This window comes from Rhamphochromis longiceps, linkage group LG13, assembly GCF_057381845.1.
Source record: "Rhamphochromis longiceps isolate RC_006_pf linkage group LG13, R_longiceps_female_GT1.1, whole genome shotgun sequence".
Classification (NCBI taxonomy): Eukaryota; Metazoa; Chordata; class Actinopteri; order Cichliformes; family Cichlidae; genus Rhamphochromis; species Rhamphochromis longiceps.
In genome coordinates this window covers 10,926,196-10,953,101 of record NC_140569.1, presented here as the reverse complement: position 1 = coordinate 10,953,101, position 26,906 = coordinate 10,926,196, and the positions used below count along the sequence as shown (strand labels likewise).

The 26,906-nt window shown below is 40.3% G+C and overlaps 1 protein-coding gene across 2 annotated transcripts in view; it reads left to right on the top strand.

Annotated features, from left to right (window-relative positions):
• camkmt (calmodulin-lysine N-methyltransferase) overlaps nt 1-11,160 on the top strand; it is a 121,311-nt gene extending 110,151 nt beyond the window's left edge. For both annotated transcript variants that reach the window (XM_085427576.1, XM_085427577.1), the window contains exon 12: nt 8,491-11,160. In XM_085427576.1, coding sequence (XP_085283702.1) covers nt 8,491-8,589 — 99 coding nt within the window. In that variant the 3' untranslated portion in view covers nt 8,590-11,160. The remainder of the gene's footprint in view (nt 1-8,490) is intronic.
• The last annotated feature ends 15,746 nt before the right edge of the window (nt 11,161-26,906 follow it).

Sequence of the window (26,906 nt, the reverse complement as noted above, 5' to 3'; positions counted from 1 at the left end):
GAGCTGATGGACTGAAATGTTCTCTGTGTAGATACTTGACTACACTATGTTTGATTCAAGAAGAAAATAAAAGTGTTGTTTCAGTTTTTTAAGACTTTGCCTTACTATCATCATTACATCTGTGAAGTTCTCTAAAGAAAATCTGCAGTTCTCATTCTGAGCAAAAATATATTGGTTAATTCATTGAACTGAAATGAACTTGAAAGAAAACAGAGTTAAACTGTTTCATTTCTCTCTCAAAATTGTGCAGAATCTTTTGCTAGTCGAAAAAGAAAGCAGCACCAATCCGGGTTGTGTAATGTGCTCTCAGCTTTAATAAAGACCAGCAGATTAGCCTGTTGTTTGATGTTTAGAGACACACCAGAGCAAAAACAAGCTGCTTTAACTTGGCACAGTGACAATGAGAAAGGGAAGGAGAGAAAAGGAGAGTGAAAAAGAGAAAAGGGCCGACAGAAAGCACATGAGTAGGCTGTGTTAAAAGAAGTGCTGTCCAGCTGTTAACTCCATTACACACACAGCTACAGAAGAACAGGACAGCGAGAAGTGGGCTAAATTGGTGCGCACACATTCACCTACGCTGGTGGGAGAATTGGACAGACTGGCCATTAAAGTGCCTGTTAAAGTGGCCTGAACCTCAGCAAGGAATATTTCACTCCTTTTCTCTGTCTCGATCTTTGCTGTTGGTCCTTGACTAACTTTAATTTGGATATCTAAGTGACTCTGGAGCCTTTTAAACCGCATTTAGGATAAGCACTCATTTAGAGAAGGGACTGACTCAACATTTTACAATTACATGGCATAATGTCACAATCCACATCTGAGAAAGTAAAGTTCACCACTGTACCTTTGATCACATCACTCCAGCCAATTAAAATTTTGGTGTCTGTTACCGGCTGGTGGCCTTTAAAACTTGAAACTGTACACAACTAATTGGAACTAGCAAGCATGTTTTTTGTTATAGATATTAATGTATAATATGATTTTGTATAGTTCTGGTGGTTCTACTCTCAGGTGGAGTGGGAATAGCTAAAGCTATAAAGAAAATTACCAAAATTATAGTGAAAAAAGTGACGAGTGGGAAAGAAACAAGCAGGGAGAGAGGGATGCATTAAAAGGGATATATAGGAAGAAATGAATAGCTTTGGTGGGATTTCAGTGGGTGTTGTCTTACACCGAATGCAGAATTTAAAGAGATAAAATTATAGCAACTTTAATGCATCATGAAGGCAATTAGTTTGCAACCGAATGGACTCGAGTTGGTAATTACATGTCATCAGTTTGTGATAATATGGTGATTAACTGTAATAAATTGCTTAAAAACTGCAAATATGGGGGAGCACTCATGAGCCATTTTTATAGTTGTTGTGTTTTCACGTGGCTCTACTAGCCAGGTATTCAGTTCACTATTTTAAATGGCTCGCTGCATTTTTGACTTGTTCCACTTCTCATAGATTTGAAACTGCCTCTACAAATAGTAATTTAGTTGCTTATTAAAGGTGATTTAACTGCACAATGATGTAGGTGCTCAGCAACCCTACTTTAATATAGAAATATAACCAGCTAAGTCGAGTCCTCTCTTTCAGAGAGATCTTGCAGACAATTTGTAATCGGTGCAGACTAACTCAGATTGATTACAAGGTGTTGACAATCTGTGTGCATTTATAAAGTAGACCGCAATTATTTGCGAACATTAACCAATCTGTCTGTGAGCGATTGCAGTCAGTCTGAGTCGGGCCGCAGTTATTTGAAGACACGTTGTCTGCACACCTCTGCACACATTGACCCTCTGTGCCACCAGCTGATCGCAGCAACTACTTGCAATTGTGTCCGACAGCAAATAAGAAAACCCAACCACCTTTTCCCCCCTTCTAGTCACAAGGTGGTTGACATCCTGTTTTCGCTCTTGTATGTCTCTGAGACACCAGTGTGTGCACACTGTTAATAGTAACATTTTTAAATGTGCTTTTTCCTCTTTTCTTTGGAATCCAAGAGGACTGTCTGAACATTCAGGTCACTCTTGAAATACACACTTATTGCTACGTGATATGCATACATTAGTACACTGTCACACACGCACACAGCAGGGTCAGGTGCTGTGTTTGGATATCAGGGCAACTTGAAGTGCCCCCCTCACATCTGAAGGTGATTAAGTCTCCCCTGCTTATCTTCTGATGAACACTCAGAACAACCCCTGTGTGGATTGACTGACCATTCTAGACACACACACACACACACACACACACACACACACACACACACACACACACACACACACTAAGAAACAAGCCATATCACTATCCCACACAAACCAGACATCACTCAGACAGCATATTGGCTAGACATTACACACAAACACACGCTCCACACGATGATGATGATATCACTGCAAAACACAAACTACCTCTATACACACACACACACACACACACACACACACACACACACACACACACACACGCTCCACACGATGATGATGATATCACTGCAAAACACAAACTACCTCTACACACACACACACACACACACACACACACACACACACACACACACACACACACACACACACACACAAATGAACAGCTGCTACTAATTTGCACTACAGATTACTCCTGCTATATTTGTTTTCAGTGATTGGTTTAGAAGAGAAGAAAAATGCATATCACAGCTAACAGTGAACCACAGTATAGAATTTCTTTCAGTTTCTTTCAAAGACATATCCACCAGAGGGACGTTAAAGGACACTCTTTCACTGCATAGTGTATTGTAAACCTTTTTTTTGTCTAGAATAAGCATGTGGCTATATACAGTTGGTGCTGAAGTCTGCTTCATGAAAGTAACATATTACATATAACCTTTTACAAAAGTAATGCATTACATTACTTATTTACTTCTTGTAGAAAGTAATTTGTTGCATTACTCCTTATATTTATTTTTTGGCCAAGAGACATTGTCCCACTTTTATCAGTTAACGATAAAAGCCTGGTGCTACAATACCAGTGTCTCCCCCACCAAGTAATTTGTAGCTCTATTTAACTGTTTTGCAGAAAAATGTAATATGATTCTAATATTGAAAATAATAAAAATGGAACTATAATAAAAACAGAAAAAAAAACCTTCATTTACTTGTTCATTTTGAAGTACAAAATGAATGCAATTTTCACCTCGCCATTTCCAACACACAAGCTGGTGCAGTTAGGCCATTTGTTGGACAAGGACACACTTTTTTGCTTCAGTGTGCCACCACAGCTTTTACAAAAAAAACCCCAAAAACTTTCAGCTTTAGTTTCACGGGCTTTACTAGCATTTTGTATTACCTGTTTAACATTTTCAACCATTCTTATAAAGAGTTCCTTCAGAGTCTCAAAAGTAATTGGGCAATTGACTGACAGACAGTTTTATGGCCAGGTGAGGCCTATTCACATGAAGCAGACATAATATCTAATTAAGCATATTGATTGAAAGCATTGACATTTTTAAAGTAACTTTCCACTATATTTTAAATATGAGACTGAAGAGATGACAGTGCAAGTGGGAGAGCGCATCATTAAGCTCAAAATAAATAAATGAATAAACATTCATGAAGAATTATTTCCTTGGTTTATAAAAACAACTTGAAAACATCTAACCAAGATAATAACAGTCTTGAGGACGTAGGAATATATTTATCAGGGTCTACATTTAAGAGATGCCTTCACAACGCCTTTACTGGGAGTTTACAGCAAAGTGCAAACTGCTGGTTACACTCAAGAACAAGAAGGTTTAGAATACATCTAACATCCTTCCTTTCTGAAAAGAGTCCTTAAACAGATGAAACCAAGATTAAATTGTACCAGAACCATGAAAAGAGAAAAGTATGGAGAAGGAAACAATTCATTATTGAAACCATACAAACATGATCTCTCAACCATGCTGGAGGCAATGTAATGGCATGGGCAGTATGGATGGCAATGGAATCAGATTAGCAGTTTTAGTGATGATGTGACTATTGATAGAAGTAGCAGGGTGAATTCGAAAGTATATCAACCCAATAGAGTATGCTCTTCAGTTACTAAAGACAAAACTGAAGGCATGAAAGACACGTAAACAACTGAAGGTAGCTGCAGTAAAGGCCTAGCACAGCATCTCAGGGAAGGAAATGCAGCATTTGTTGATGTCTAGACTTCAAGTAGTAATTGCCTGAAGTCTAAAACCTTGCTTTTCACCTAAAAATGAACAACCATCCTTTCGGGGCACTGCTATAGCCCACCTCACTGACACACTTGACCATTTCTTGCATATCATTCCATTTTGTTCGTTCTTGCTTCATTGCCTTTATAAATCTGATGGGAAAAAATGTGTATTAATATTAGGTGTTAGTCAAAATTTGGACAGAGATTTAAGTAAATGACAAGTTGGCAGCACACTAAAGTCAAAGTCCAAACTTACTGAAACCAAACAGTTTTAAGACAGTAACATAATGTAAGTATAATTCCTAATTATATTTCTATCATTTTGGTGCTTTGAGTTGAGTCATAAGCTTCTCCATCTGGCACAGATGCTGTTAAGCGTGTACTCCCAGTAGCTATGAATATTCTGTCCTTCCTCTTTGTGCCAGATTCGGCACTTGTCAGATTTTGTTTGGAATATACTGCCAGTTGTAATGTTTGCTTTGCATGTGTTTGTGTGAAGAGAAAGAGAAGGGAGGGTTTTTTAGCAATTCTTTACAAACCTTCTCCAGACCCCCAGCTCGCTACTCTGCAGTTTTCCAAACATGCACACACTTTCACCCTCTGACACAAACACACTCAAGGGACTGCTGACAGCAGGCAGGCAAGCAGGCAGGCAGGCCCGTTGTGCATTGGTAGTGTTTCTTAAGATCTGTGTGTGTTTGTGTGCGTGTGTGTGTGTTAAAGTGTAAGGCGTGTGCTAGGACAGGCAGACAGGGCTAGCTGCGTTATCCTCTTATCCCCACTGTTGTGGAATAGAGAGGCAAGCAGCTGGAGGGACTGCAAGCAGACTGATAATGCCAGCACTATTTTCTAACCCGCCATCTTAATCTTGTTACTCAAATGGTTGTGAAGAGAGAGTCATGAATTTTAATTTCACTCGTACACACACACATACACACACAGAAAGAGAGAGAGTGTGTGCATATGTGTACATCCCCCGTCTCCCTCACATGCATAAATAGTATCCCCACTGTGTCCGTGGACTTGCACTCTCTTCCCTGCCTCCTTTTTCGGGGCCTCTGTTTTTCTCTTCCTCCTCTCTCCCCCCTCAGCTGCCTGACTTAACCCCCCCCCCCCATTCTCCGACATATCTTCCTTCACCCTTCTCCGGTCTCCCTCCCTCTGTTCCCCTCTATCTTCCCATTTCCTACATCACGACCCACTTCTCTATTTATTCAAGCCTGTCCTTCTATCCCTTCTTCAACTCATCTCTCCATCCACCCAATCCCTCATTCTCTGTTTCCTAATCCTGCTGAGAGAGACCCCAGACATCCGGTTCATCCCAGCTTCCCTTGTCTCAGAGCCCCCTCCTTCCTCTTGTTCCACCTTGTTCACTGTTTTTTTGGTCTGCACAAGCAGGGCAAGAATAAAGGGGAAAAAAAGAAGAGGGAGGCAGAAGCTGGGCCGAAAGTGGCAATAAAATAAATGACTTGCACCTTGGAAAGAAAATAATAAAGAAAAAAAGATTTCAGGGAAGGTGGGGTGGGGGGTCGAGTTGAGAGCCGATTTAGCCAGCCACCCATGAAGCTGATTAGGCGGCCTGCGATCAGGAGGAACAGCTTTGCTTGTTAAACTTTTCACCTCTGCGAGCTCTCAGCCCTCACCGTGTTAAGCCCCCCCCCCCCTTCTTCTCGATCCCTCCATCCTTCCCTCTCTATCCCTCCATCCCGCAATCTATCGCTTCCCTTTTCCTTCTGCCTGGTAGAATTTGAATGTGAATGCTGGTTGTAGTCCCCATAGCAGGCTTAGTAGAGGGGGCAGGCAGCTGCCCATCCACGCCCAACCACCCCCTGGGTCGTCTGCTTTCGGTCTCCCTGCCACCCTCTTTCTCACTGACTCTCTCTCTCTTCAAGGGTCACAGGTTGAACTACGGGCCGGTGCCTGGAGGGATGGCTACAGGAAGATAACACATATAAGGGGAGGGAGAGAAGGGAGGGACCAAAGGAGAGAGTGGGGGGCAGGCTGGAGCTGATTGTTCATCTTCAACAAAAAGGAAAAAGAAGCACGAGAAGAGATGGTGTCGAGTTAGCATTGCATATTTTATAAGTCAAGGTGCGGGAATGACGTGTGATGAGAGAGGTGTGCCAAGCAAGCCATTAAAGTGACACCAACGTCTCCTGCAGGATATATACAAGAGCATCTTTGTCAAATTATATTCCTCTGTACAGCTGACGTGGACGTCTAACAAAGACCAATGAATAAGCACTAAACACTTTTTCTGTGATGAGATATAAGAGAAAAAAAAAACAGTTTAAAAAACACTAAGTCAAAAAGGTACAAGGAATGTGTGGTTGAACATATTTTAACCTTAAACATACTGTATTGTTGGTGAAGTTGCAGCATATAGCAGCTGAAAGCTGGTAGGTTATTGTGTCAGTCTAAAATCAGATAACTAAATCAGATGGCCTGTAGGGACTCAGATTTCACAGCACCCTTCTTCAGAGCAGAAGTCAAAAAAATCTCTTTTAGACATTGTTTTTTTAAAAATATGGCTTTACAATTGTGATATGGAGAAAACCCCTGCAATGTTGGTTCGATTCTGCTGTGGGCCCATTGTTGAATATCATCCTTGCTACGCCTTCCTCCTGACTCTTTCTATCACTATCACATAACAAGGCAAAATGTCATGAATAAAACAACCTCATGGCTTTATGACATTGGGTCAAATTAATTATATTTTTTTAGGTTTCAAATGTGAATTGTAAATTAACCCCCCCCCCCCCACCCAAACCACAGGATCATGATTTTCACGAGTGCTGCAAAATAGCTTAATTTGTTGTAAGAACAGCACATAATCAGTATTTGAGTTTGCGATGTAAGTAGGCTTGGGTTACTTTCAGAGCACTTGCTTGCAACTGACGGGAACGAATCTGAGGTCAGTCTCAGTTTTTGCTTGTTATGAAGAGTCCTTTTCACACAGTTCTCGACTATCCTGTTCTCACCCTGTACACACAGACAGGCACACACATAGACAGTCAAACACTCTCACATGAGCAGACGCACTAAACTCACTTTCATAAGCCTCTGATCATTTGGCCAGACACTAAGTGAGCTGATTAGCTGGTGCATGCACAAACTGCCAAGTCTGCTTAAAAGGGCACTGAGTGGGCACCAGGGGGGAACCCCACAAGGCTGTCTGTGTGAAACAGTGTATATATGTGTAGGGGGTATTCATATTGGAGTAGGAACAGTTTGTCAGTTAATAGATAGATTATCCTTTATGCACAAATGACCAACTCCTGAATATTAGCATCAGATTGAAGAAAACATGTAATTTCAATTACTTTAAATATGACATGGTTGTTTTTACCACATGGGCTGGTCTGAGTATGGGGATTTTCCACACAACATTCTGTAGGGTTTACAGAGAATCACCCACAAAAGAAAAAATATCCTGTTGGCGTTTCTCTGAGCAAAAATATCTTCTTGATGTGAAGTGTCAAAGGAGAAAGGGCAGCCTGCTTCAAGCTTATAGAAAAATCACAGCAACTCAAATAACCACTCGTTACAACCAAGGTACGCAGAAGAGCATCTCTGAACACACAGCTTGAGGCAGATGGGCTACAGCAGCAGAAGACCATTCCAAGTGCTCCTCCTGTCAGCTATGAACAGGGAACCAAGGCTAACATTTACGAATATACAGCAATATTAAAGATTAGAAGTTTGGAAAAACATTGCCTGGTTCAGACGATGGGACAATTTGGCCTAAACAATATGAAAGCATGGTTTGTAGAAACAGTTCAGGCTGGTGATTTTGTAATTTTCTTTAGACACCTTGGGCCCCAACTGAGCATCATTTAAATGCCACAGACCATGTATCTTTTTATGACCGTAGTGTGCACATCTTCTGATGGCTGCTTGCACATCACAAAGATCATATCAATTCAAACTGTTTTTCAATATGTCAATGAGTTCATCTGATCTCAATCTAGTACAGCGCCTTTGAGATGTTGTTATTATTATTATTGTTATTATTATTTGTAGCAAGTTATATCTAATAAACTGCCGAATGTAATGGATATAGGTGCTTTTAAGGTGTTTTTATTTCCTGTTAACTTTCCGTGTATGTGTCTCATATAAAATGTTCAGTATTTGAATTTATGTATACATTTAATTAATATAGTCAGTCTTTTCTTTTCTTTTCTTTTCTTTTCTTTTCTTTTCTTTTCTTTAACACACTGGTGTCAGAAATGAAACAGAATCCTGAATGAATATCTAATAAGAATTTCTGTAAGGTTTTTGGCCTGTTTATTTATTGTTTTCTATGTTTTGTGTTTTTCAGATGCTGAGGGAGGGAAAAGAAGTATACGATGAGAATATCCACTATCCTCACCTAATCACATTGACCAAAGGACCCCAACCTGTCAGCCTCACTCAGTAATACAGAACAAGTGAGCCTTTAACTGTATACAGTTCCTTTGTATTACTTGCTAGATATTTTAATTTAGCATCAAAAAGCTACTGTCCATCTAAAAGTAGTCTCTCACCAGCCATCCCTTTAACCAGGTGGCCTGCCATTCTTGTAATTGACCAAACATCTAAGCTCTAGTCAGCCTGTTACTCATCCCTTTTCTTAATCTTTCATCCAAGAAAGGGGATCACATTGCTAAACTGTCATCTGGCCAACCAGGTAACCTTTGAGTACTGTGTCAGACCTTTAGTGACCTTCACTAGCCAGTTAGTTGCTTAGTCAGTTAACCAGCTATTCAATCAGTCAGTTGCACTGACATTTTCTCCATCGTTCCTGATACAGGTGGCAGTTGTTCAGTCAGTTGCCCCGATTAAACTTAGTCAGCATTAATCCATGCCGCTGTGTTTCTGGCCTCAGCATGGAGGCCTGCTCTACTTCATTAACTGTTACAGGCTGCTCACAGCTTCCTCTCTTTCCTATTTTAATGTCTTTAAATGCAACTCATTCATCCCAGTCAGAGGTCAATATTAAGAATTTATTTTCTACATTGCATTTGCATATTATGCACGTTCAGACTAACGAGCTACAGATTGGATTTGATACAACAAAATTGCATTTTCAAAGCTCTGTTGATGATATATTCTGTGTTTTAACTGTACAACAGACATTTGTTCTGAGTACCTGAAACTTCTGCTTGACTGGTATTTTGTTTTAAAAAAAATCAAAATGCTGTTGATGAAATTATTAATCAGACTTACTTGTCATCCTCAGCTGCATATTTTCAGCAGGCTGCACTCAAAACAGTTACCGACAGTGCAAAGATATGAAACATAACAGCTACTGGTTTGAACCTTCAGGACATGTGTGTGTATCTAAAGAGAGAAGAAATACATACACAAATAATGACATCACCATTTGCATTTATTGATAAGTGACCCTGAAACTGTGGAATCAATAAATTATATTAGTATTTTTTTGTGAAGTAGATTTATTAATTATCCCTCAATTTCCACTAAGTAAAGACAATCTGCTGCTATTACTAACTGGCATGTTCACCATGCTCTGTGACTGCAGCACCTTGATCTAAAGTCCTGCCAGCCAGGAGCAGCTTAGATCTCTCAGTGTGACATGGCTGTATGTAAACGCCTATGATTTATTGAGCGCATTGCTTTTATTAAACAGTAGGCCTATTTGTTAATTAAGTTTTTCTTGTGTGGAACAAAAATATTTTACCATTTCATGAATCAGAAAAGGGTTTGTTTCTTTTCTTTCCTTCCCTGCGCCACAAATACAGAATACCTAAAAATATCTTTTTTAGTATTCATGTGACTAGAATACGAGAACAGCAACACACAGCTCAGTGATTTTAATGATGATGATGATGAGGATTTTAAATTAAAAAATTTTTTTTGTGGAATCATCCCTCAAAATCAATACGATAATAATATGATAATTGCTTTTACTTCTGCTGCTTACTGCATTTTTTCCCAGCTGCTCTACTCAGGTCTTTTCTCATGCATTCACCTGTTTCCTGTTTCTGCTATCGTTACAAAAAAACAGCAAGTGCCAGTGGGTCACTCAAATCTAAAGCTGTACCTAACACTGCAGGGGGGTTTCCATAATTCACTGTGATTCATTACCTTATACAGCAGCCAAGAAGCTATGCAGAATCTCCTGGTCGCCAGTGTTTACATTGTTCATATTAAAAAAGAATTCGCTGGTAGAGAATGCCAGTTTATTAGTGGTTTTGGGGGGTTTCAATTATTCAAAACTGTTTCCAGTGCAAAGATTTGAAAGGTTATTTAGTAATGTTATCTTTCTTCTGTACTGCAGTTTACTGTGTATGTCACATATATGTAGGATAACATAAATGTCCTCACAGCTGATTCTGAATATAGTGTTTTCATCACTGTCTAGTGTGACATCACCAGTGCTACCAGTTCGGTATTAGGCATCACTGTTTACTGTGGCCTCTGTGCTACTGTGCTGCTTCTTTCCAAATTATTGCCTGTGTTACTGGCAAAATCTTCTCCTGTGACGCCTTCAAACATGAACACACCGTCAGTTCTGTATTTATGATACTAATGCTTAGACTTAACACTTCTCACTGTGACAACAGACATTCAAGAAACTGCTGACAGGTGGCATTATTCTGATTTTGCTGCCTAATATCAGAAATATGGGGAAATCCTTAAAAAATGTTAATTTGCAGGCCATGTCCACAGTACTTTGTGAGAGTGTAAGGTTGGTTTTTGTTTTTTCCATTGATCTTTGTACAGAGCCTCCTGTTAGTGGTGTGGAAGAATAGCTGTAAGAGTTTTTATAATTGAGTTTTTTGATTGCATAATATTCAGATAAAATGTCAGATATATCAATAAAAATGTAATGACTTTTATGTATGTGGACATGGCCTTATGTAGTGAGTTTCTCCATTCAGTATTTTCCTTCTTCAGTGTAAATTTATGAGTGGGTGTTTTTTTTTCTTTTCTTTTTTTGTGGACAAATAAAGATAAACACATTTGCTTCAAAATGCTGACTTTCTCTTTAATTTGTCAATTTAAAAAATATGCTGTACCAGTATATCATGTATTAAATGCTTCCATATACTGCTTTATCCATATACAAAACAAACGTACTTTTAAAATGTCAATGCAACAAAAACCAAGAAAACAATTACAAAAACACAGTTTATCCTTCTTAGATAGATTTTATTAGATGGGATATATTTGTTATTTTTCCTGAATAAATGGTCACTATAGAAAATTTGTGTCTCACTATTGAAATTTAGACTTAAATGTTCACAAATGTACTTAGTTTTCTCCAGGCCCAGATCATCTGTGGACTGTGTTTGAAACACAATGGCCTCCTGCAGGCTAAGCTGGCTGCAGACAAGGTAACACACACATATGCGCTCACACACATGCACACATATCAAGCCCAGTCAACAGTCTTCCCCTCCACAGGAAGAAAAGAGAGAGGGATAAAGGAGGGAGGGAAGGGAGTACACAGCAGCTAATCCTGCAGGCTCACTCTTCTGTTTATCTGTCAGAAGAAGGGGGGGGGAGAGTTTGTAGAAAGGGGGGCAACCAACGAGGCCTCCTGATCTGTCTTTTGATATTTTAAAGAGGTCTGTTCTCTCCTCCCCAACATTCTGCTGGAGAGGCGGAGAGGAGAGATAGAAAGACACTACAGACAGCAGCAGAGAGGGAAAGGCAAAGGCTGGAAAAAGACAAAAAGGCAGAGGAGGAGGAGGAAAACGAGAAATGGGACAAGATACGCTGAATGGCAGGGAGCAAAGGCAGATTGAAACAGCTGGAAATGAGGTGAAACTAGATCGAAACAGCAGGGAAAAGCTTCGGCCTTGAAAGAAAAGGGAAGTTGACTGAGAGACTGAGATTGACCGGCCAAGTGAGTGATCGAACAGAGAAAAAGAGCGCGACAGAGTGCTCCCAGCTCGACACAAGGGCCCCATTAACTTGACCACTTGCCCTTTGCACACAAAGGCAGGGCCAGCCCACTGCCCCTCCCACCCAATTATCCACGATTAGGCTCAGTGCACTGTGTCAAGATGGAGAGGGAAGGAAAAGAAGAGAGGGGAGAAATGCGAGCACAGGGAGGAGGAAGAAGGGGACAGAAAGAGCAAAGGAAAGAGAGCAAGGACTTAAAGGGGGAATGATGACAGGAAACAAAATTGTCATTAACAATGAATGCATTCGAACATTTTATTGAGCACCCTTCACGCAAAGGAGTCTTGTAGCCGTCAAGAGTTCAGCACACATTGTCTCCTGAAAATTTTAACCACTTTGAATTATAGCTTTCTGTTTTTTCTGTTTGCATGGTTCTTTATGTTTTATGTCTGTGTAGGTTCTCAGTCATCTGGGTCATAGTAATCTGAGAAGCTTGGAAAGAAAAGTGACTGGACTGTGACTTTAAGTTTGTTGAAGACATTTCACCTCTCATCTGATAAGGCTCTGAATTGAAGAACTGAAGAAGCTTCTCGGATGAGAGGTCAAACGTCTTCAAGAGACTTAAAGCAGTCCATGCTCCTTAGTATATATGTTGCATATGTTTTATCTCAAAAGCACTGAGATGTTTTTTTCTTGGGTTTTTGATGCTTGTTATTTTCCCTAGAATCAACGATATCATTAAAATAATCCCTTTAAAAATGCATATGCTTGAAGATATTGTTCCCTAGACATTAAATAACAAAGAGCAATGAGAGCATTCATTTGAAGCTGTGTTTCTGATCTTGACCAGTGGATGGCTAATATTCACTCTTGTTCCCTCTGTTTTGGTTTCTAGCAACTCTCTCTTATGCTTCCCATGTTTTCACTCACTAATATATTTTTTGTTTGGTACTGGCCAGGAAGTATACAAAGGGTTTTAGCTGCCCTCAGGTACTTTCACACTAATATTTTTATGTGCTACATTTACACCCCTACTCCACTGCTCTTGGAGCCCTAAAATTGAGACTTCTGAGACAATTTTACTTTAAAAACTGTGGGATTGTGTTTTAATATGGTAGCTAAAGATGGTATTACAAATTTTATAATTTAAATTTTGTTTCGTCCTACTTGTGAGTACTCCTTTCCCAGTGCTATAGCTTACACTAAACAATGATAAACCCCGTGCTACGCATATATATGTGTGTGTGTGTGTGTGTGTGTGTGTGTGTGTGTGTGTGTGTGTGTGTGTGTGTGTGTGTGTGTGATGCCACCTCCTACAATCTGTATTATGCTTCACATAATTGTGGGTAATACTGCAGGTCTTAATCTTAACCAATCGCTGTCTTTCACCCATAGTATGCATTTTATTTTTAGTTAGTTTTATTTTTTTGTATTTATTTTTTTTGCAAGCAGCCCGCCCTCTGAGCACAAACATGCTCAACATATCGTACATTGTCATTTTTAAGCACAATTTCACACTTGTATTAGTTTGGTTGTACCCTCAGTAAACTAAAGCAGTTTGAAGGGTATTTAACCCAAACAATGAGCCGAAAAATGCTTAAAAGCTCAGTGAAGCTTTACCCAGCAGAGATGGGTAATAATTCACATCACACATTAACAGTTTTTAAATCCACTCTTAGTAAAATGGCGAAACTAGAAATGGCTACTTTATATGAAGTACGTTAAGCCGCCTTCAACTCTGTGTGTGTGTGTGTGTGTGTGTGTGTGTGTGTGTGTGCAGTGTTTTTGTCTCATGTGCTTTGTTCAAACTAGCTAGCATCTTTGGGGCCCTGGGTTGGTTGCCATTGCAGAATGCCACACATGCTGGAGTCCTGTATCATTACAATTAATTTTTCCACTTTTCCATTTTCACTAAGATGTTTTCGGTGCCCCAATTACTGAAGAGTTCCCCAAAATTTCTTAAAACATACTAATTTTGTTTTTTAAGTACAAGGTCAAAAATATGTATTTAATGTGGGATAAATGGATTGACTGTTTTGTTCAGCCTTTGTGTTTTATTCAATTTACCTTCATTTTACGACACTCCCAATTTCCATTCCATTGTTTTGTGTTTATGGGGGGGATTAGTAGTGCACAAACAATTTAAAGGAACCTCTTATTCATGACCTGCAGAACATGCACTAGAAGACATTTACATGTTTTGTCTTATACACTAAAACCACTCTTTACAAAAATGTATTTGTTATATTATGCGATTAAAAATAATTACTATAGATACTTAGATACTATAAAAGAATGTATACAGATGTAAATGTGTATAAATAGAATAAATATGTGTTTGTGGTTAATACATTTAGAAATGTCAAATAATACTAGTCCATCCACCTGCAGTAGATACTCTATGGCTGTTTGGTCATAAGCCAACCAAATGTTGTAATAAAGGAACAAAGAACATATGTGATGTAGGATGTCAGCTAAACTTTTACTTTTTCAAAATTAACACAATTTTGACCTTGACAGCTATCTACCATTTCGACATCATGCGGACCTGTAATGAACTGAAAATTTCACGCTGGATAAACTTGAATTCATCACTGATTTAAAATAGGCTGACGTGAAGTGTTTGTAGTTGCCTGAAATTTTATAGGTCATAATTGGCTAGACTTTATTTTAGGCTGGAAAGCAACACTCGTAGAATATTTGGCTCAAGTATTTAAATACAGATGCTGCAGTTGGGGTAGTGTCTTACACTCCTGTATGAGAGAGTGTACAGTGTGTGAGTTTCACAACCCAAGATGTTTACAAGACCACTGCTCACTTACTTTTGTAACCCCCCCCCCCCCCCCCCCCCCCCACCACCACCACCACCACCACCACCACCACCACCACACACACACACACCAACCACCCCCACCCCCACCTCACCACTCTGTCCATCGGTCAAAATCTCTCAAAACCTTTCAAGCCTTTTCCCTCTCTCCTCCTCCTCAAGGCAATTTAAGGAGGGCTTTTTAAATGATCCACTCATTATCGGTAGTGGAGTCACTTTGGTTTTTCAGCTTTGTCTGCTTGCCTTCCTGCTTCCTATCCTCACTCTCTCCTCTTTGCCTCTCACTGTTTTTTAAGGGTCTTTTTCTGCTTGCGCCCCTACCCACCCTCACAGCCTCCCACTCCTCCCTCCAGAATGGCTTTTTGGTCCGTTTGTTTGTGCTCATGAAGTGGAATGCAGCAAAGTCCCTGAGAGCATTTTTTTTTTTTTTAATTTAGAAAGCCATCGAGTATGAGTTGACGTGGCTGAGTGGGAGCTTCCCCACCTCTCACAAGTGCACAGAAACACACTTTTACAGCCCTGTACACACCTGATGCTGGCCTTGACGACAATAATGTTTTTCATTACAGGAGAAGGAACTGAGAAGCATGTGGAGGTGGAATTCTGTGGTATTAATGTAGTCACCTGGAGCAGAGTGGAATAGGATGTGTGGTTTTGTGTACTTTGTGCATCATTTAAACAAAAACAAAACAAGTTTTGCTGCTTCATGATGCGTTTAACACAAGTATACACGCAACATTAAGTGTAAGTGCAATTCCCATTTGTTCTTTAGAAGGTTTGCCTGGCTCGGTAGGCGGCTTGTTGTTATCCTCAGTTACCTGTTCAGGCTTTCCATCTTTAATACCCATTAAACCTCTCCATCTGGACATGCAGGAGGCTAAGTTCACTGACTGACTTATTATCTGACTGACTTGAGGGAGCTGAGGTCAGTCCAGAGACTGGCGATGCATACACACACATTCAATTTCACACAGTACAGTGATGCTTACACATGAGCTTATAGCAATGGACTGCTAATTGAGTGGGCTGCACTGTTGACGAAAGCACTCGACTTATCGCTGATTAGGTCAGGCTGGGCGGAAGTGGGATACACTTAGACGGAAAGCAGAAAACAGGCTGCAGAACGTATAAGACGGCACGAGTGGTTTGTGTTGATTGAGAGTCCTTCCTATAAATGTTGACAGTCTCTTGTGGCAGTGTTTACCCTACTTTTAATGGGAGAGGGCCGACATTAGCCACCATAGGAGCCATGCTGAATTAACACCTGCCTCTTTGCATAAAGGCAGCTTCTTTCTGAGCTATTGTCTGTCTGTGACTTCATCACTCATTTAATCAGCGAGGCCACAGTGCGTCTGTGGAAAAACAGCTTTGTCAGTGAGCATGTAAATCTTAGCATTTAATGGCTATTCAGTGAGGAATCCAGCTGTATTATTCGAGAAGTAAGAGTTATATGAAAAAAAAGTGTTTTACTCTTACACAACAATATAGTTTTGTATATTTGATCAAAAATAGTATAATTTACACTTAATTACTATTGTAAAAACAAAACAAAAGGCCAATTTCCTGTGTTGAACACTGGACCACAACTGACTTCCAGAGAAGGTGGGTCACTGCTAGATTATATTTTAGCTGTAAATGCATATATTGTATTTTAAAGAGCAAAAAAGTGCAGTTTATTTAAATGCTCCTTGACTAAACACCTTTAGTAAAATGCCCAGCATAAACATGTTTACAGCCTGGTTTAAAGAAAATCCTTCCAGTCTTTCTCCTTGATGACAACTATAAGTTGCACTTTTTTTTAACCTAATGAACGGGCTTTTCTTGTGTTACTGACCACTTAAAGCGCTATAGACTAGCAACCACAAATAACCATACATGCAATACATGCATACTGTGGTGTGCTCTCAACACTTTTTCTTCCCCAGCCAGGAAGCTGGAGTACCCAGAGAGAACTACGTGTAGCCACTGCACCATTGCATAATTAATATGGCCTCTCTCAGCTCCAAAAAGTAGGATTGCAGTGGCCAAAATGCTAAAATCAACATTTCAAAACTTGACTTGCCAAACCAAGTTGGTTGGTGTTGCTATTCTATGTCCATCTTTTATATGGCTTTACCTTCTAGGGAGTAATAGCAAAACTGAGTCATTGTGTTTAGGATTGCATTGTGCATTTTCTTTCCTCACCCGCCTGTGGTTCTCAAAAAACAAATAAGTTGTGGAATTTTTAAGTGATTACGTTTAATTTCAGTGACTTTCCCCCCCAGTTTTAATATGAATGTCACCAAGCTATCCACCTGTCATACTGTCTTTAAATCATCCAGCATAGTCATCTGACAGTCAGCCTCTTCACCTTGTTGTTTCCATCTATCCATCATTTTTTTCTCCCCCTCTCTCTTGCCCACCCACCTATCCTCTTTGGCCTATGTGCCTGTGGTCGCCAGGGAAACGGTTCTAACCTGCCGACCCATGTTCCCGTGGGCCATGGGGCCATTAGGGGCCAGTCAACGAGCCTCTCTTCCTGCCACAAGTGGTGCTGGCGGGATGGAGAGGGCCCTCGTCTCTGCTTTGAAGGTCAATGAGGCCGCAGCCCGGCACTCTGCCATTGACTCTTAGGCCCCCCACCTCACAAACCAGCACTGCAAAATTCAGCTTAAAACGAAGGTCCAATTCAACCACACAGATATAATCATTGTTAGAAGCCCCAGGTATGAGGGCATATCCTGGCCATAACAGCAAAATTGCTGTTACACTTTTGCCCCATACAGATAGATCATCCTTAAAATAATCCTTTTTTGTAACTACATGCAGTCTGACAAATCTACTTTGAAAAACTTAATATAGCTTAAAATAACCTTATTGTAAACATGTATTCTCTAAAAGACATCACTATTAACTCTGAATTAGGTTTAAATGCTGCTTCCTTTACTAGTTTTATTTGCATTTTCCTTGCACACATGAAAGCATACCCATTTGCGCTATTTTAAGACAATGAGGTAATAATTGGGAATCTCAGGAAAAGATGATGTGGAGAAGAAAAAAACGATTGTGATTCTCTTCCATACCAGTAAATGAATCAGTAAACAGAAAATTAGATTAAGCATTTGACAGAATGCAAAACCGCAGTTTAATCAGTCACTTTTCCCACAGTCAGGGTGGCATGCACCTGTTCCAAACAATTTTCTGGTCATTCTGTTTGGGGGAGGTAAATACTCCAGTAGCCCTCTTGTCTGCCTCCTTAGGGGGAAATGTACATAGATTATTTCTACACTAATCCTTCTGCGACAAAAAGGCATTTTGCTTCAATACGGCAATTGGGTAAGGGTTTCAACAGATACACTCTTACAAACACACACACGCATTTCCCGTCCATATGTGCACAAGGACATTGGTGCAATTAACCTTTAGCTGATTCAGTCCTAGTACTCTGTTTGATTGAATAGAGCTGGAGTGTTCCCTAAGCCATAACCACAACCTCCTGTGAGTGAGAGAGAGAGAGAGAGTGTGTGTGTGTGTGTGTGTGTGTGTGTGTGTGTGTGTGTGTGTGTGTGTGTGTGTGTGTGTGTGTGTGTGTCAGTGAGAGAGAGAAACAGAGAGAGGATGAGCATTTCTTAAATGCTGAATTTTGTTCTTTAGGTAATAAAGAGTAAAATAAAAGTAGGGTAGGTGGTCCCTGTCAAAGTTCTTATCTTATAAATTCCAGTGCAGTCCTGCCTATAAATGTTTGTGAAAAAAGAGTGTGTTTGTGTATGTGTCTGTGCTCTTGTCCCTGAAACACTATAAGTGCAGCCACTTCTCCAGCCAATGAGTTTAGACTCTAAGTGTCATTGTTATGGCCTGGGTTTATCCTGCAGAGGGAGAATCCTCTGTTTCAGCTTGAGTCTAGCCTGTGGCCCTGGCACACTGTCATCTGTCAAGAGACTACTAGCCTCAAGTTCTCTCTTTGTTATTGGCTTCAATGGATTGAGCTAAGTATGTACTAAAAATATTGGAACCCCCCAAAATATTGGCAAAATTCAAAGGAGTCAGCTTACTGTTGCCCTGCATGTGTATATACATATATTATGTTCCTCTTTTTATGCATTTTATTGTCTTGCTTTGTGTACATGCATGTGTCATATTGCATCTATGATTACCTGTGCAACTGTTAACTTAGTATTAAGCCCAGTCTCACCAGGATCTAAGCCATGTAATACTGCCATTTGCCTGTAGAGCAGTTTGTGCCCTTTGGTGCCAGCTGATTGAAACAAGTGCCCAGCTGCTGAGACAAAAACTGAGCACTTTACTTGTTGCAGTTGCTGGCCTGATTCCCATGCAGCTTTGCTGTGCCTGCCAGCGAGCCTTGATAGGAAACAACAGTGCCAACATTTACCCACTTATGTCTTTGGAGAAATGATGCAGACGTAGACCTCTTCAGTTTTTCTGAATCAGCCGAGACTGGATATAAGCTTTTCATATATCGATTAAAAACACCACTAATCCAATTGTTTATTTGGCAATATAATAATCAGATACATGGATGTTGCTTTTACACATGCCATCTAAAAACTGTTGCAGACCGAGCATAACATCTACTCAATGGGAAGAGAATTCCCTGAGGACAGTGGCCTCACTAACACAGACACATTGCAAAAACTGCTCAGAAACAGTTTGAGGAACAGACCTTTGAACCAACTACCTTTAAAATTCCCAATACATCTGTGATGTACAACAGTTTTTATCTTTGGGGGTCACATTTCTACAGTACCCAAAGGTACTTCATCCAGCATCCCGGAGTCAGGCCTCATGAGTCACCCCCAGATGTGTTCGTACTCGTATCAGAGCTGTTTTGGTGGCATGAGCCAATAGCAGGCAGATCGTTTCATTGTTGTGCCTGACATGTTGATCAGAGAAGCTACATGTCAGGATTTACGTCACTTCATTATTATTATTATTCTTGATAGATAACCTTTTTAGAGTTGAACTGACATTTAATTGATCATGTATCAGTTTTTATTTCACATTTTGTTTTTACTTTAGTAACAAAAATGAACTCAATGAGTGGTCCCTCTTTAATCGTCGACTTGTTGTCTGGATTCAGCAGACAACAGTATAATATATAGTAGTGACTGGAGAACCCAGTACTATGTTAGCTAGAACAGCTATTTAAATCACGGCTAACAATGTAGTAATACTTCAAAAAAGTTGCAGTAAAAGATTGTGTTTGCAGTCTTATTTCCATCTTGTGTCTCTACTTGTCCGTGTAATACTGTATGTTCAGACAACTTATCACCAAGAAGCTGATTTCAGTTAATTGAGCCTCAAATTAACATTATCTGTAGCTATGCAGTTTAATATTATGCTTTTTATACTGTTTAACATACTTGTGTCTCTAACAACTTAGTGATATTAATTGGTAGGTTTCCACGTCTCTGAGTATTTATGCATAAACATCAGCAATCTATTACCGTTTTGTGTTTGCTGGGTGTTGGGTAAATGGCCATGTTTATCCACCTCTTTACTTGTATTTTTATAGGTATATATAGTACCTGTTTTGAAACATCTGTGACCACATGTGTAGAAAGTGTGTCTGTGCACACGAGTGTTACTGTATAGCCCCGCGTCCCCTGCAGCGTACTCATGTTATAACATGGCTTCGCTAGCTTAGAGTCATGCAGCTTTCTGTTGTGTGCTGCTAACTCACACTGCTCTATTAATTAGCTGTTTGATGCTGTTAATTGGGCTCCCACTGCTGCACTAATTGATAACGCCATTGCCATTGACAACACGAAACACAAACACAGAGAAGTCTCTTGCCGACAACCTATTCAAGCTCCAGAGACTGAGAGTGGGTTGAGTAAAAAGCGGGAGGAAGTGAAGGATGAGCGTCAGAAGCAAAAGGCTTGAGAAGGAATGAAAAGAGAAACAAAAAGTGATGAGAAAGAGTAAGATGTTGGAGTTTTCATGTTTTACAATGCAATTTCCCAAAGTTATTCTACATACTGATTACTGTTTTGGTATTCACGACTTGTGGCTAACTCTCACAAACAACAGTCTGTGTTTAGGTTTCCATTGGATGAAAATGTAAATGCAATCTCATGTGTCAACACCTGGTAATAGCAATATCATCTTTCTATTGCTCTGTGATTTGCATAGCTTTACACCCCTCACCTCTCTAATGGCACTGTTCAATTATTCATTGAAATGTCTGTTATCATATATAGCATGTGTTTTTACCTGTCACTATCTAAAACCTGAGATGCCGATGCTGAGCTTTGGAAGTCAAAACAATATTATATGAGCAATCACACTGTAAAATTCATTTTGAGAGGAGGAATTTTTATATCAGAATTTCACCAATTAGTATTTCACGCGGGTGCCGCTGAAAAGTGCTGTAATTGTCACTTTTTCAAGCAAAGGTCTCGTTCTTCAGAAGCTTTACCTTTATAGTTGAGGGCCCAAAGATTCGCCTTCAATTTTCACACTTTGAGATGGATCTCAACCACTAATTTATTTAACCTGTTTACTGAACTCGAGATGTATACAGAGCAGAGATAAAGGGGCTGTTATCGTCACCTTAGCCAGCCTCAATCAGGATGTCAGTCCTGATCAGAACTGAATAAATGGTTGCTCACACTTCCATTATCACCTGACTTTTTATCTAGTAGCCAAATTTGTTGAATATTCTTAGGTTTAAAAAACAAAAAAACTACATGTCTCGACACTATTGGAAGAATTCCCCTCAAGATGAGGATGAGTTGTATTATCATGGAAAGTCCAAAAACTGCAAAAGAACAAATTGTACAAAACAATGTTTTAATATATGCGCATTTAGCGTGCTAACAAAAACAGTGACTAGGGTGACCACTATGAATCTTATCTGGTAAATATCAGGATGTTTTCACTTAATTCAAATCAGAATGAAGTGTAGCTCTACAGAGCTGCAGATATAGACTTAGCCTTCTTTGTCCTTATGTTTTCTCCTTTTTTGTCCTACTACAAGTGTGTGCATGGTTCCATAGTAAGTGCAGAACAGCCTTTTAATGGTGGCAGTAGTGACAAATTACAGACCAGACCAGGCTTAATACCACACACGTGCACGCGCGCACACATACACACAAATACACAAATCTTTGGACATCTGGACACGCACGTAACCCACCTTATGGTAGACAATGCAGCAAGCTCAACAGTACACGCACACAAACACAAGCACACAGTCTTTTGCTAAGGCTTTTTCATCCATTTTCTAAAGAAGAGTACTCTCACTCTTCAGCTGGTATATGGCCTTCCTACTCTCTTGCTATTATATGTCTTTCCATTAGAGGCAATTACGGCTCAGACTACATCGCTACCTCCAACATTCTCATACGGTTTTATCACTTTTGGTCAAAGAGCTTGCTTGTTCATGTCAAGTATGCATTGTACACGCCGGAAAACAAGTTATATGATACTTCGGTTAATAATGGCATCTAACTTAGTATTTTTTTTAAATGCAAAGCTTCGTAACCTATATGCATTTAAAAGTAATGTATTTTTTAATTGTAGTCTAGTTTTTTTTAATTCAGCTTCACTATACCACATGTTTTGTTAAAATTAAACAAAGATAAAAGATTGAATTGATTTATTATATGCATAAAGAAATGAATCATCATAAATCTATTAAATCTATTGAGAACAGCATGCATTCTTCTTGAACACTTACAAAGCCTTAGTCAAACACTTGCTGCCCTCAGTTTAGATCTGCGGACACCATACAGTAATAAACGTCTGTTAAAGTCCCATTGCTCCTGAGACACTCATAAACCAGCCAAAATGGCGTCTGACAACATAAAAGACAACTTCCTATATTTGGCCCCAGTGGCCAATAGTGGCCTGCTCTCATACATCAAACACAGCTCAATAGGAAATGTCCCTGCGGAGACAATAACAACCTTGGTGGCTTTGATTTAGCTGGAAACCCCACTGTACAAACACTGCACGCAAGGTTGTGTCCCGAGGCCAAAAGGTACCCAAATCTTCCTAAACCGGATAAAGGTTTTTATTATGTTCACTGTCCAACTTCAAACACTCCCTGAACTTCCTGCCAGCAAAAAGAACATGTTTCCTATGTCACCGGGCCATTGTGATTGTGTGCAAAATGCAGTTTTTTTTAATGAATTTGCATAGATTTGTATAGTATAGATTGGATAGAACTGTAACCTTTATATATGTATATTTGGCTGGCTCAAAAGGCAGATGGGTGGATAGATAATGTATACACAACCTTGATTGTCATCTTTTAAAAAGCCACAAAACAAACCATACCTCTGCAAAAATTTGGATTTAGTTGGATTTACTTGTATTATTGCATAGCCGTTTGTGCTGTGTATTATCCCTAAAAAACAGAAACCAAAAGCAGAATGTCTTCTACAGAGAACAGATTTGCATATCTGCCATGCCTCCTGACAGGCGGAGAAGTGCTATCCTGACAGGCCTAATGAACTAGCCGTTTAAGTGGTCAAATTATACACTCATCCCTTTTTATCCTCTGATATCCTGTCTTTGTACAGGTGATGGAAAGGCAACTTTCCCCATTCACAGCCCTTTAGAAAAACCTACCTCTCCTAATCCCTACTCCCCTCTCTCTCTCTCTCACTCTCTCTCTCTTGCTCTCATTCTCACTCCATCTCTCTACCCTCTATTCCATGACATTGGCGGAAAGTGCAAGCATTCATAGAATCGTAGAGAGAGGGAGAGAGCGGCAGAAGGGAAAAGGCAGTGCTCTGAGGCCCTTTGTGGAAAGAAATCATGTCGGAAAATAGAGCTAGGGCAAGAGAGAGAGTAAACGAGGCAGTGAGAGAGAGAGAGGCTGTCACAGACCTCAATGGCAGCATTATGTAAATGGCTGACATCCCCTGATGTAAAGCTGAATAGAGACACATTAATGTCTTGTGTATATTTAAAAAGCCTGGGCCCAACTCCTCAGGATTGCGAGCGGCAGATCCCGTAATCATGTTGACGAAGTAATGGCAGAGAATTAGTTGTCCATTAAAAGTGTATTATGCACCACGCTGGCACATGAAATTACTCTCAAATAGTGGAATGGCTGAGGGGGAGTGACGAGGGAGAGCAAGATAGAGATGGAGGGGAGTGGGAGGAGGACGTTGATGGATAGTTTATGCATGTGTATATGCATGCTCAGGGGTGTGCACGGGCATTCATGTGTGCCTGTGTGTATGAATTCCCCTGCTCTGACTTGGGGAGGCAGGTGATTGACATCTTTAGACTTTGAGAAATCAAAGCAGTGTGAGTGTGTGTGGATGGGCGCACAGCGGGACCTGAAAGATTCTAATGAGGTTATAGAGGGCTGGGTGACACACACACACACACACACACACACACACACACACACACACACACACACACACACACACACACACACACACACACACACACAGACATTTACATGTGCACAACAACACTCTTTCCTCCACACACAAGTATACATGGGTGACAAGTTAAAAGTATGAGGGAAAAGCTTGTAATGGGATAATAAGATGGAGAAAAGGGGGGGGGGGGGGGGGGATCTTCCAAATTAGTGAATAGATGAAGGCTTATTCTTTACCCCCTTGGCTTTTGTTGTTCTCTTGCACCGCATGAACCACAGCTGACGTTAATGTAGTACTTGATATGAAGAAGAAACATTTTTGTGATACAAAAAGTGGCCTCCTAAGTGGCACTCATAAAAGGAAAAATCTTGCTGTACATGCAGGTGGTGTCAGTTATCTCTTCTCAGTCGTCTTTGAGCGACAGTCTTTAGAGTCTGCTGTCATCTTTGTCAGATTGCAGTGTCCCTTTGTCAGGCCTCATGTGTGGTATTTGCAGACCGCAATGTGAGAAACTCCAGAAGTTAGTGATTCTTGAAAAACAGCTTCCAACACAAATTCCCCCTACATTTGTTACACTTGTCAAATAACACGAATATCACTTTTCTGTGAGCTCTTTCCCTGCAGCCTTATTCAAAGAGCTCATGTCACATGCACCGAGGTTTGAGTTTTTTAGATGCCAGCCAGTGAAGTTAAAATAAACATCTAAGTGATGGTTTGCCGTCCCACCTCCCACCCTCCTCCCATCTTTCTTTTTTCCTCCATTCTTCTCTCATGTCTGAGGCGATAGAAATGTAATTCAGATGTCAAAACGCCCCATCTCGCTCTCTCCCGCTCGCCCTCTCCCCCATCTCTCTGTCTTTCTCTGTCCTTTTCTAGTCCGTCGTTCCTATTGTTCTTCTGGCTGCTCCTTTATCGAGCGAGACATCGCCGAGAGGGGGAAGAAAAGAAAAAGATGACATGCTTTCTCAGCCCGTTGCAGCGCGTCCCCGGCAAGAGTGGCTTGTCATTTGAGCGATAGAGGAGTGACAGCTTCAACTGTAGAGGGAACACCCCTGCGCCATAATGGGACTGACTGGGCTGCCACAGACCTGTCTGTCTGCCTGTCAGTCAAACCTGTCCATCAGCTCTCTGTGACACAAACCTGTCTTTCCATCTGCACTGTACCACTGTTTGGCCTTTTGTCTGTCTTGCAGCCTATAGGGAAGTGTACAATCTGTGCCATTTTTTTCAGTCTGTTTTATTTACTTGATTGCATATTTCACAGATCGATCTACATGTGGCCCCTGTTCTTTTTCTGAGTCATTTACTCTCTGAACCTGCATTTACCCAGTATTTCTCCCTATGACATCCTACCTTTCCATCCACTACAGTATGTATCTGACCATCTAGCAACCCAGTCAGCTGTCGAATTACACATTTGACAGTCATTTGATTGCTATGACATTTCAGTATAGTTTATCCTGCTCTTTCCATAGCACCCTACTGTACATGATATATACAGTAGAACAATAAGATGCAGATGCCCTCCTCCTGTTCTCGAAAAGTGCACTTTTCTCACACCTGTAAATGGAGTTGCTGGAAGTGCACTGACTGGCTTTGGACTTCAAATGGTATGAAATATAGATGATAGGCTGCTTCCATACTGATTTGATCACATCAGATGGTACAAGGACATCTTTAGCTTTTTTATTGCTTTACTTTAAAGCTTGCCATCATTTGACATTTCTTGGCTTTATTTTCTTATGGAATTACAGTTGAAAAAGGTAAAAAACTATGAATTTGTAACATTTGACACCTGCCAAATAATTGTACAGATATAATGTTATGTCTGTCTGACACAATGAAAAGGTGAAGTATCTCCCAAGAAACATCCGTACGCCTTCACCCCCCCCCCCCCCCCCCCCCGTATTGAAATGAACACATGAACACATCTGTTCACTACCCCCTAAGCCGTTCCACTATTCTGAGTAATTTCATGAAAAAAGATTTAAATTATTTTGTCAGATAATCAAAATGTGCACAACTAAACACGAAGCACACCCAGCGCTTCATTATCAATATAAATTTTACCTTTTTTAAAAGGTGGGTTCCAGTCAAGTACACCCTAATTTCAAACCCAATTTTTTTTCTCATCTCCTTTCCTCACTGCCAGTCTAAAACCGACAATAGCCATCTGAGCCCCTCCAAGGGAGGCCACTGGGGCACAAAAGCACAACGGAAATGAGGGATAACTTCTAGGAAATCTGGCCTCTCCTCTTTATTACCTCCCTCTTTCCTCCCCTCTAGTATATTTCTCCTTGTTTCTCTCTACCTACCTTTTGGAACTAAGTGATAACTTTTGGAGCACATTAGCCACTCCTGTCCTACTCCTATAGCACTCACCTTTATGTCTTTTCCCCCTTTTTAACGCAACATTCTTTTTGTCTTAGTCTCTATCTGTTTCTATCCTTCGTTTTCTCCGTGTAGGCTAATTTGAGGGGAGGTTTTTGTCCCTCGGACGCATTCAGACCTTGTGGTTTCTCAGCCATGGGTAACATGGGTTTACTAAGTCATAGTTAAAAGACCTTTTCTGTAAATGTGTGAGTATGTGTGTTTCTGAGGGGTTACAAGTGAGAGGAAGGGGGTCAGGAAAAGGAACAGAACTTTCTCTTTTGTGTTGTTTTGTGTTGCTCAGAGGAAGAGCACAACAAAAAGGGGAGAACC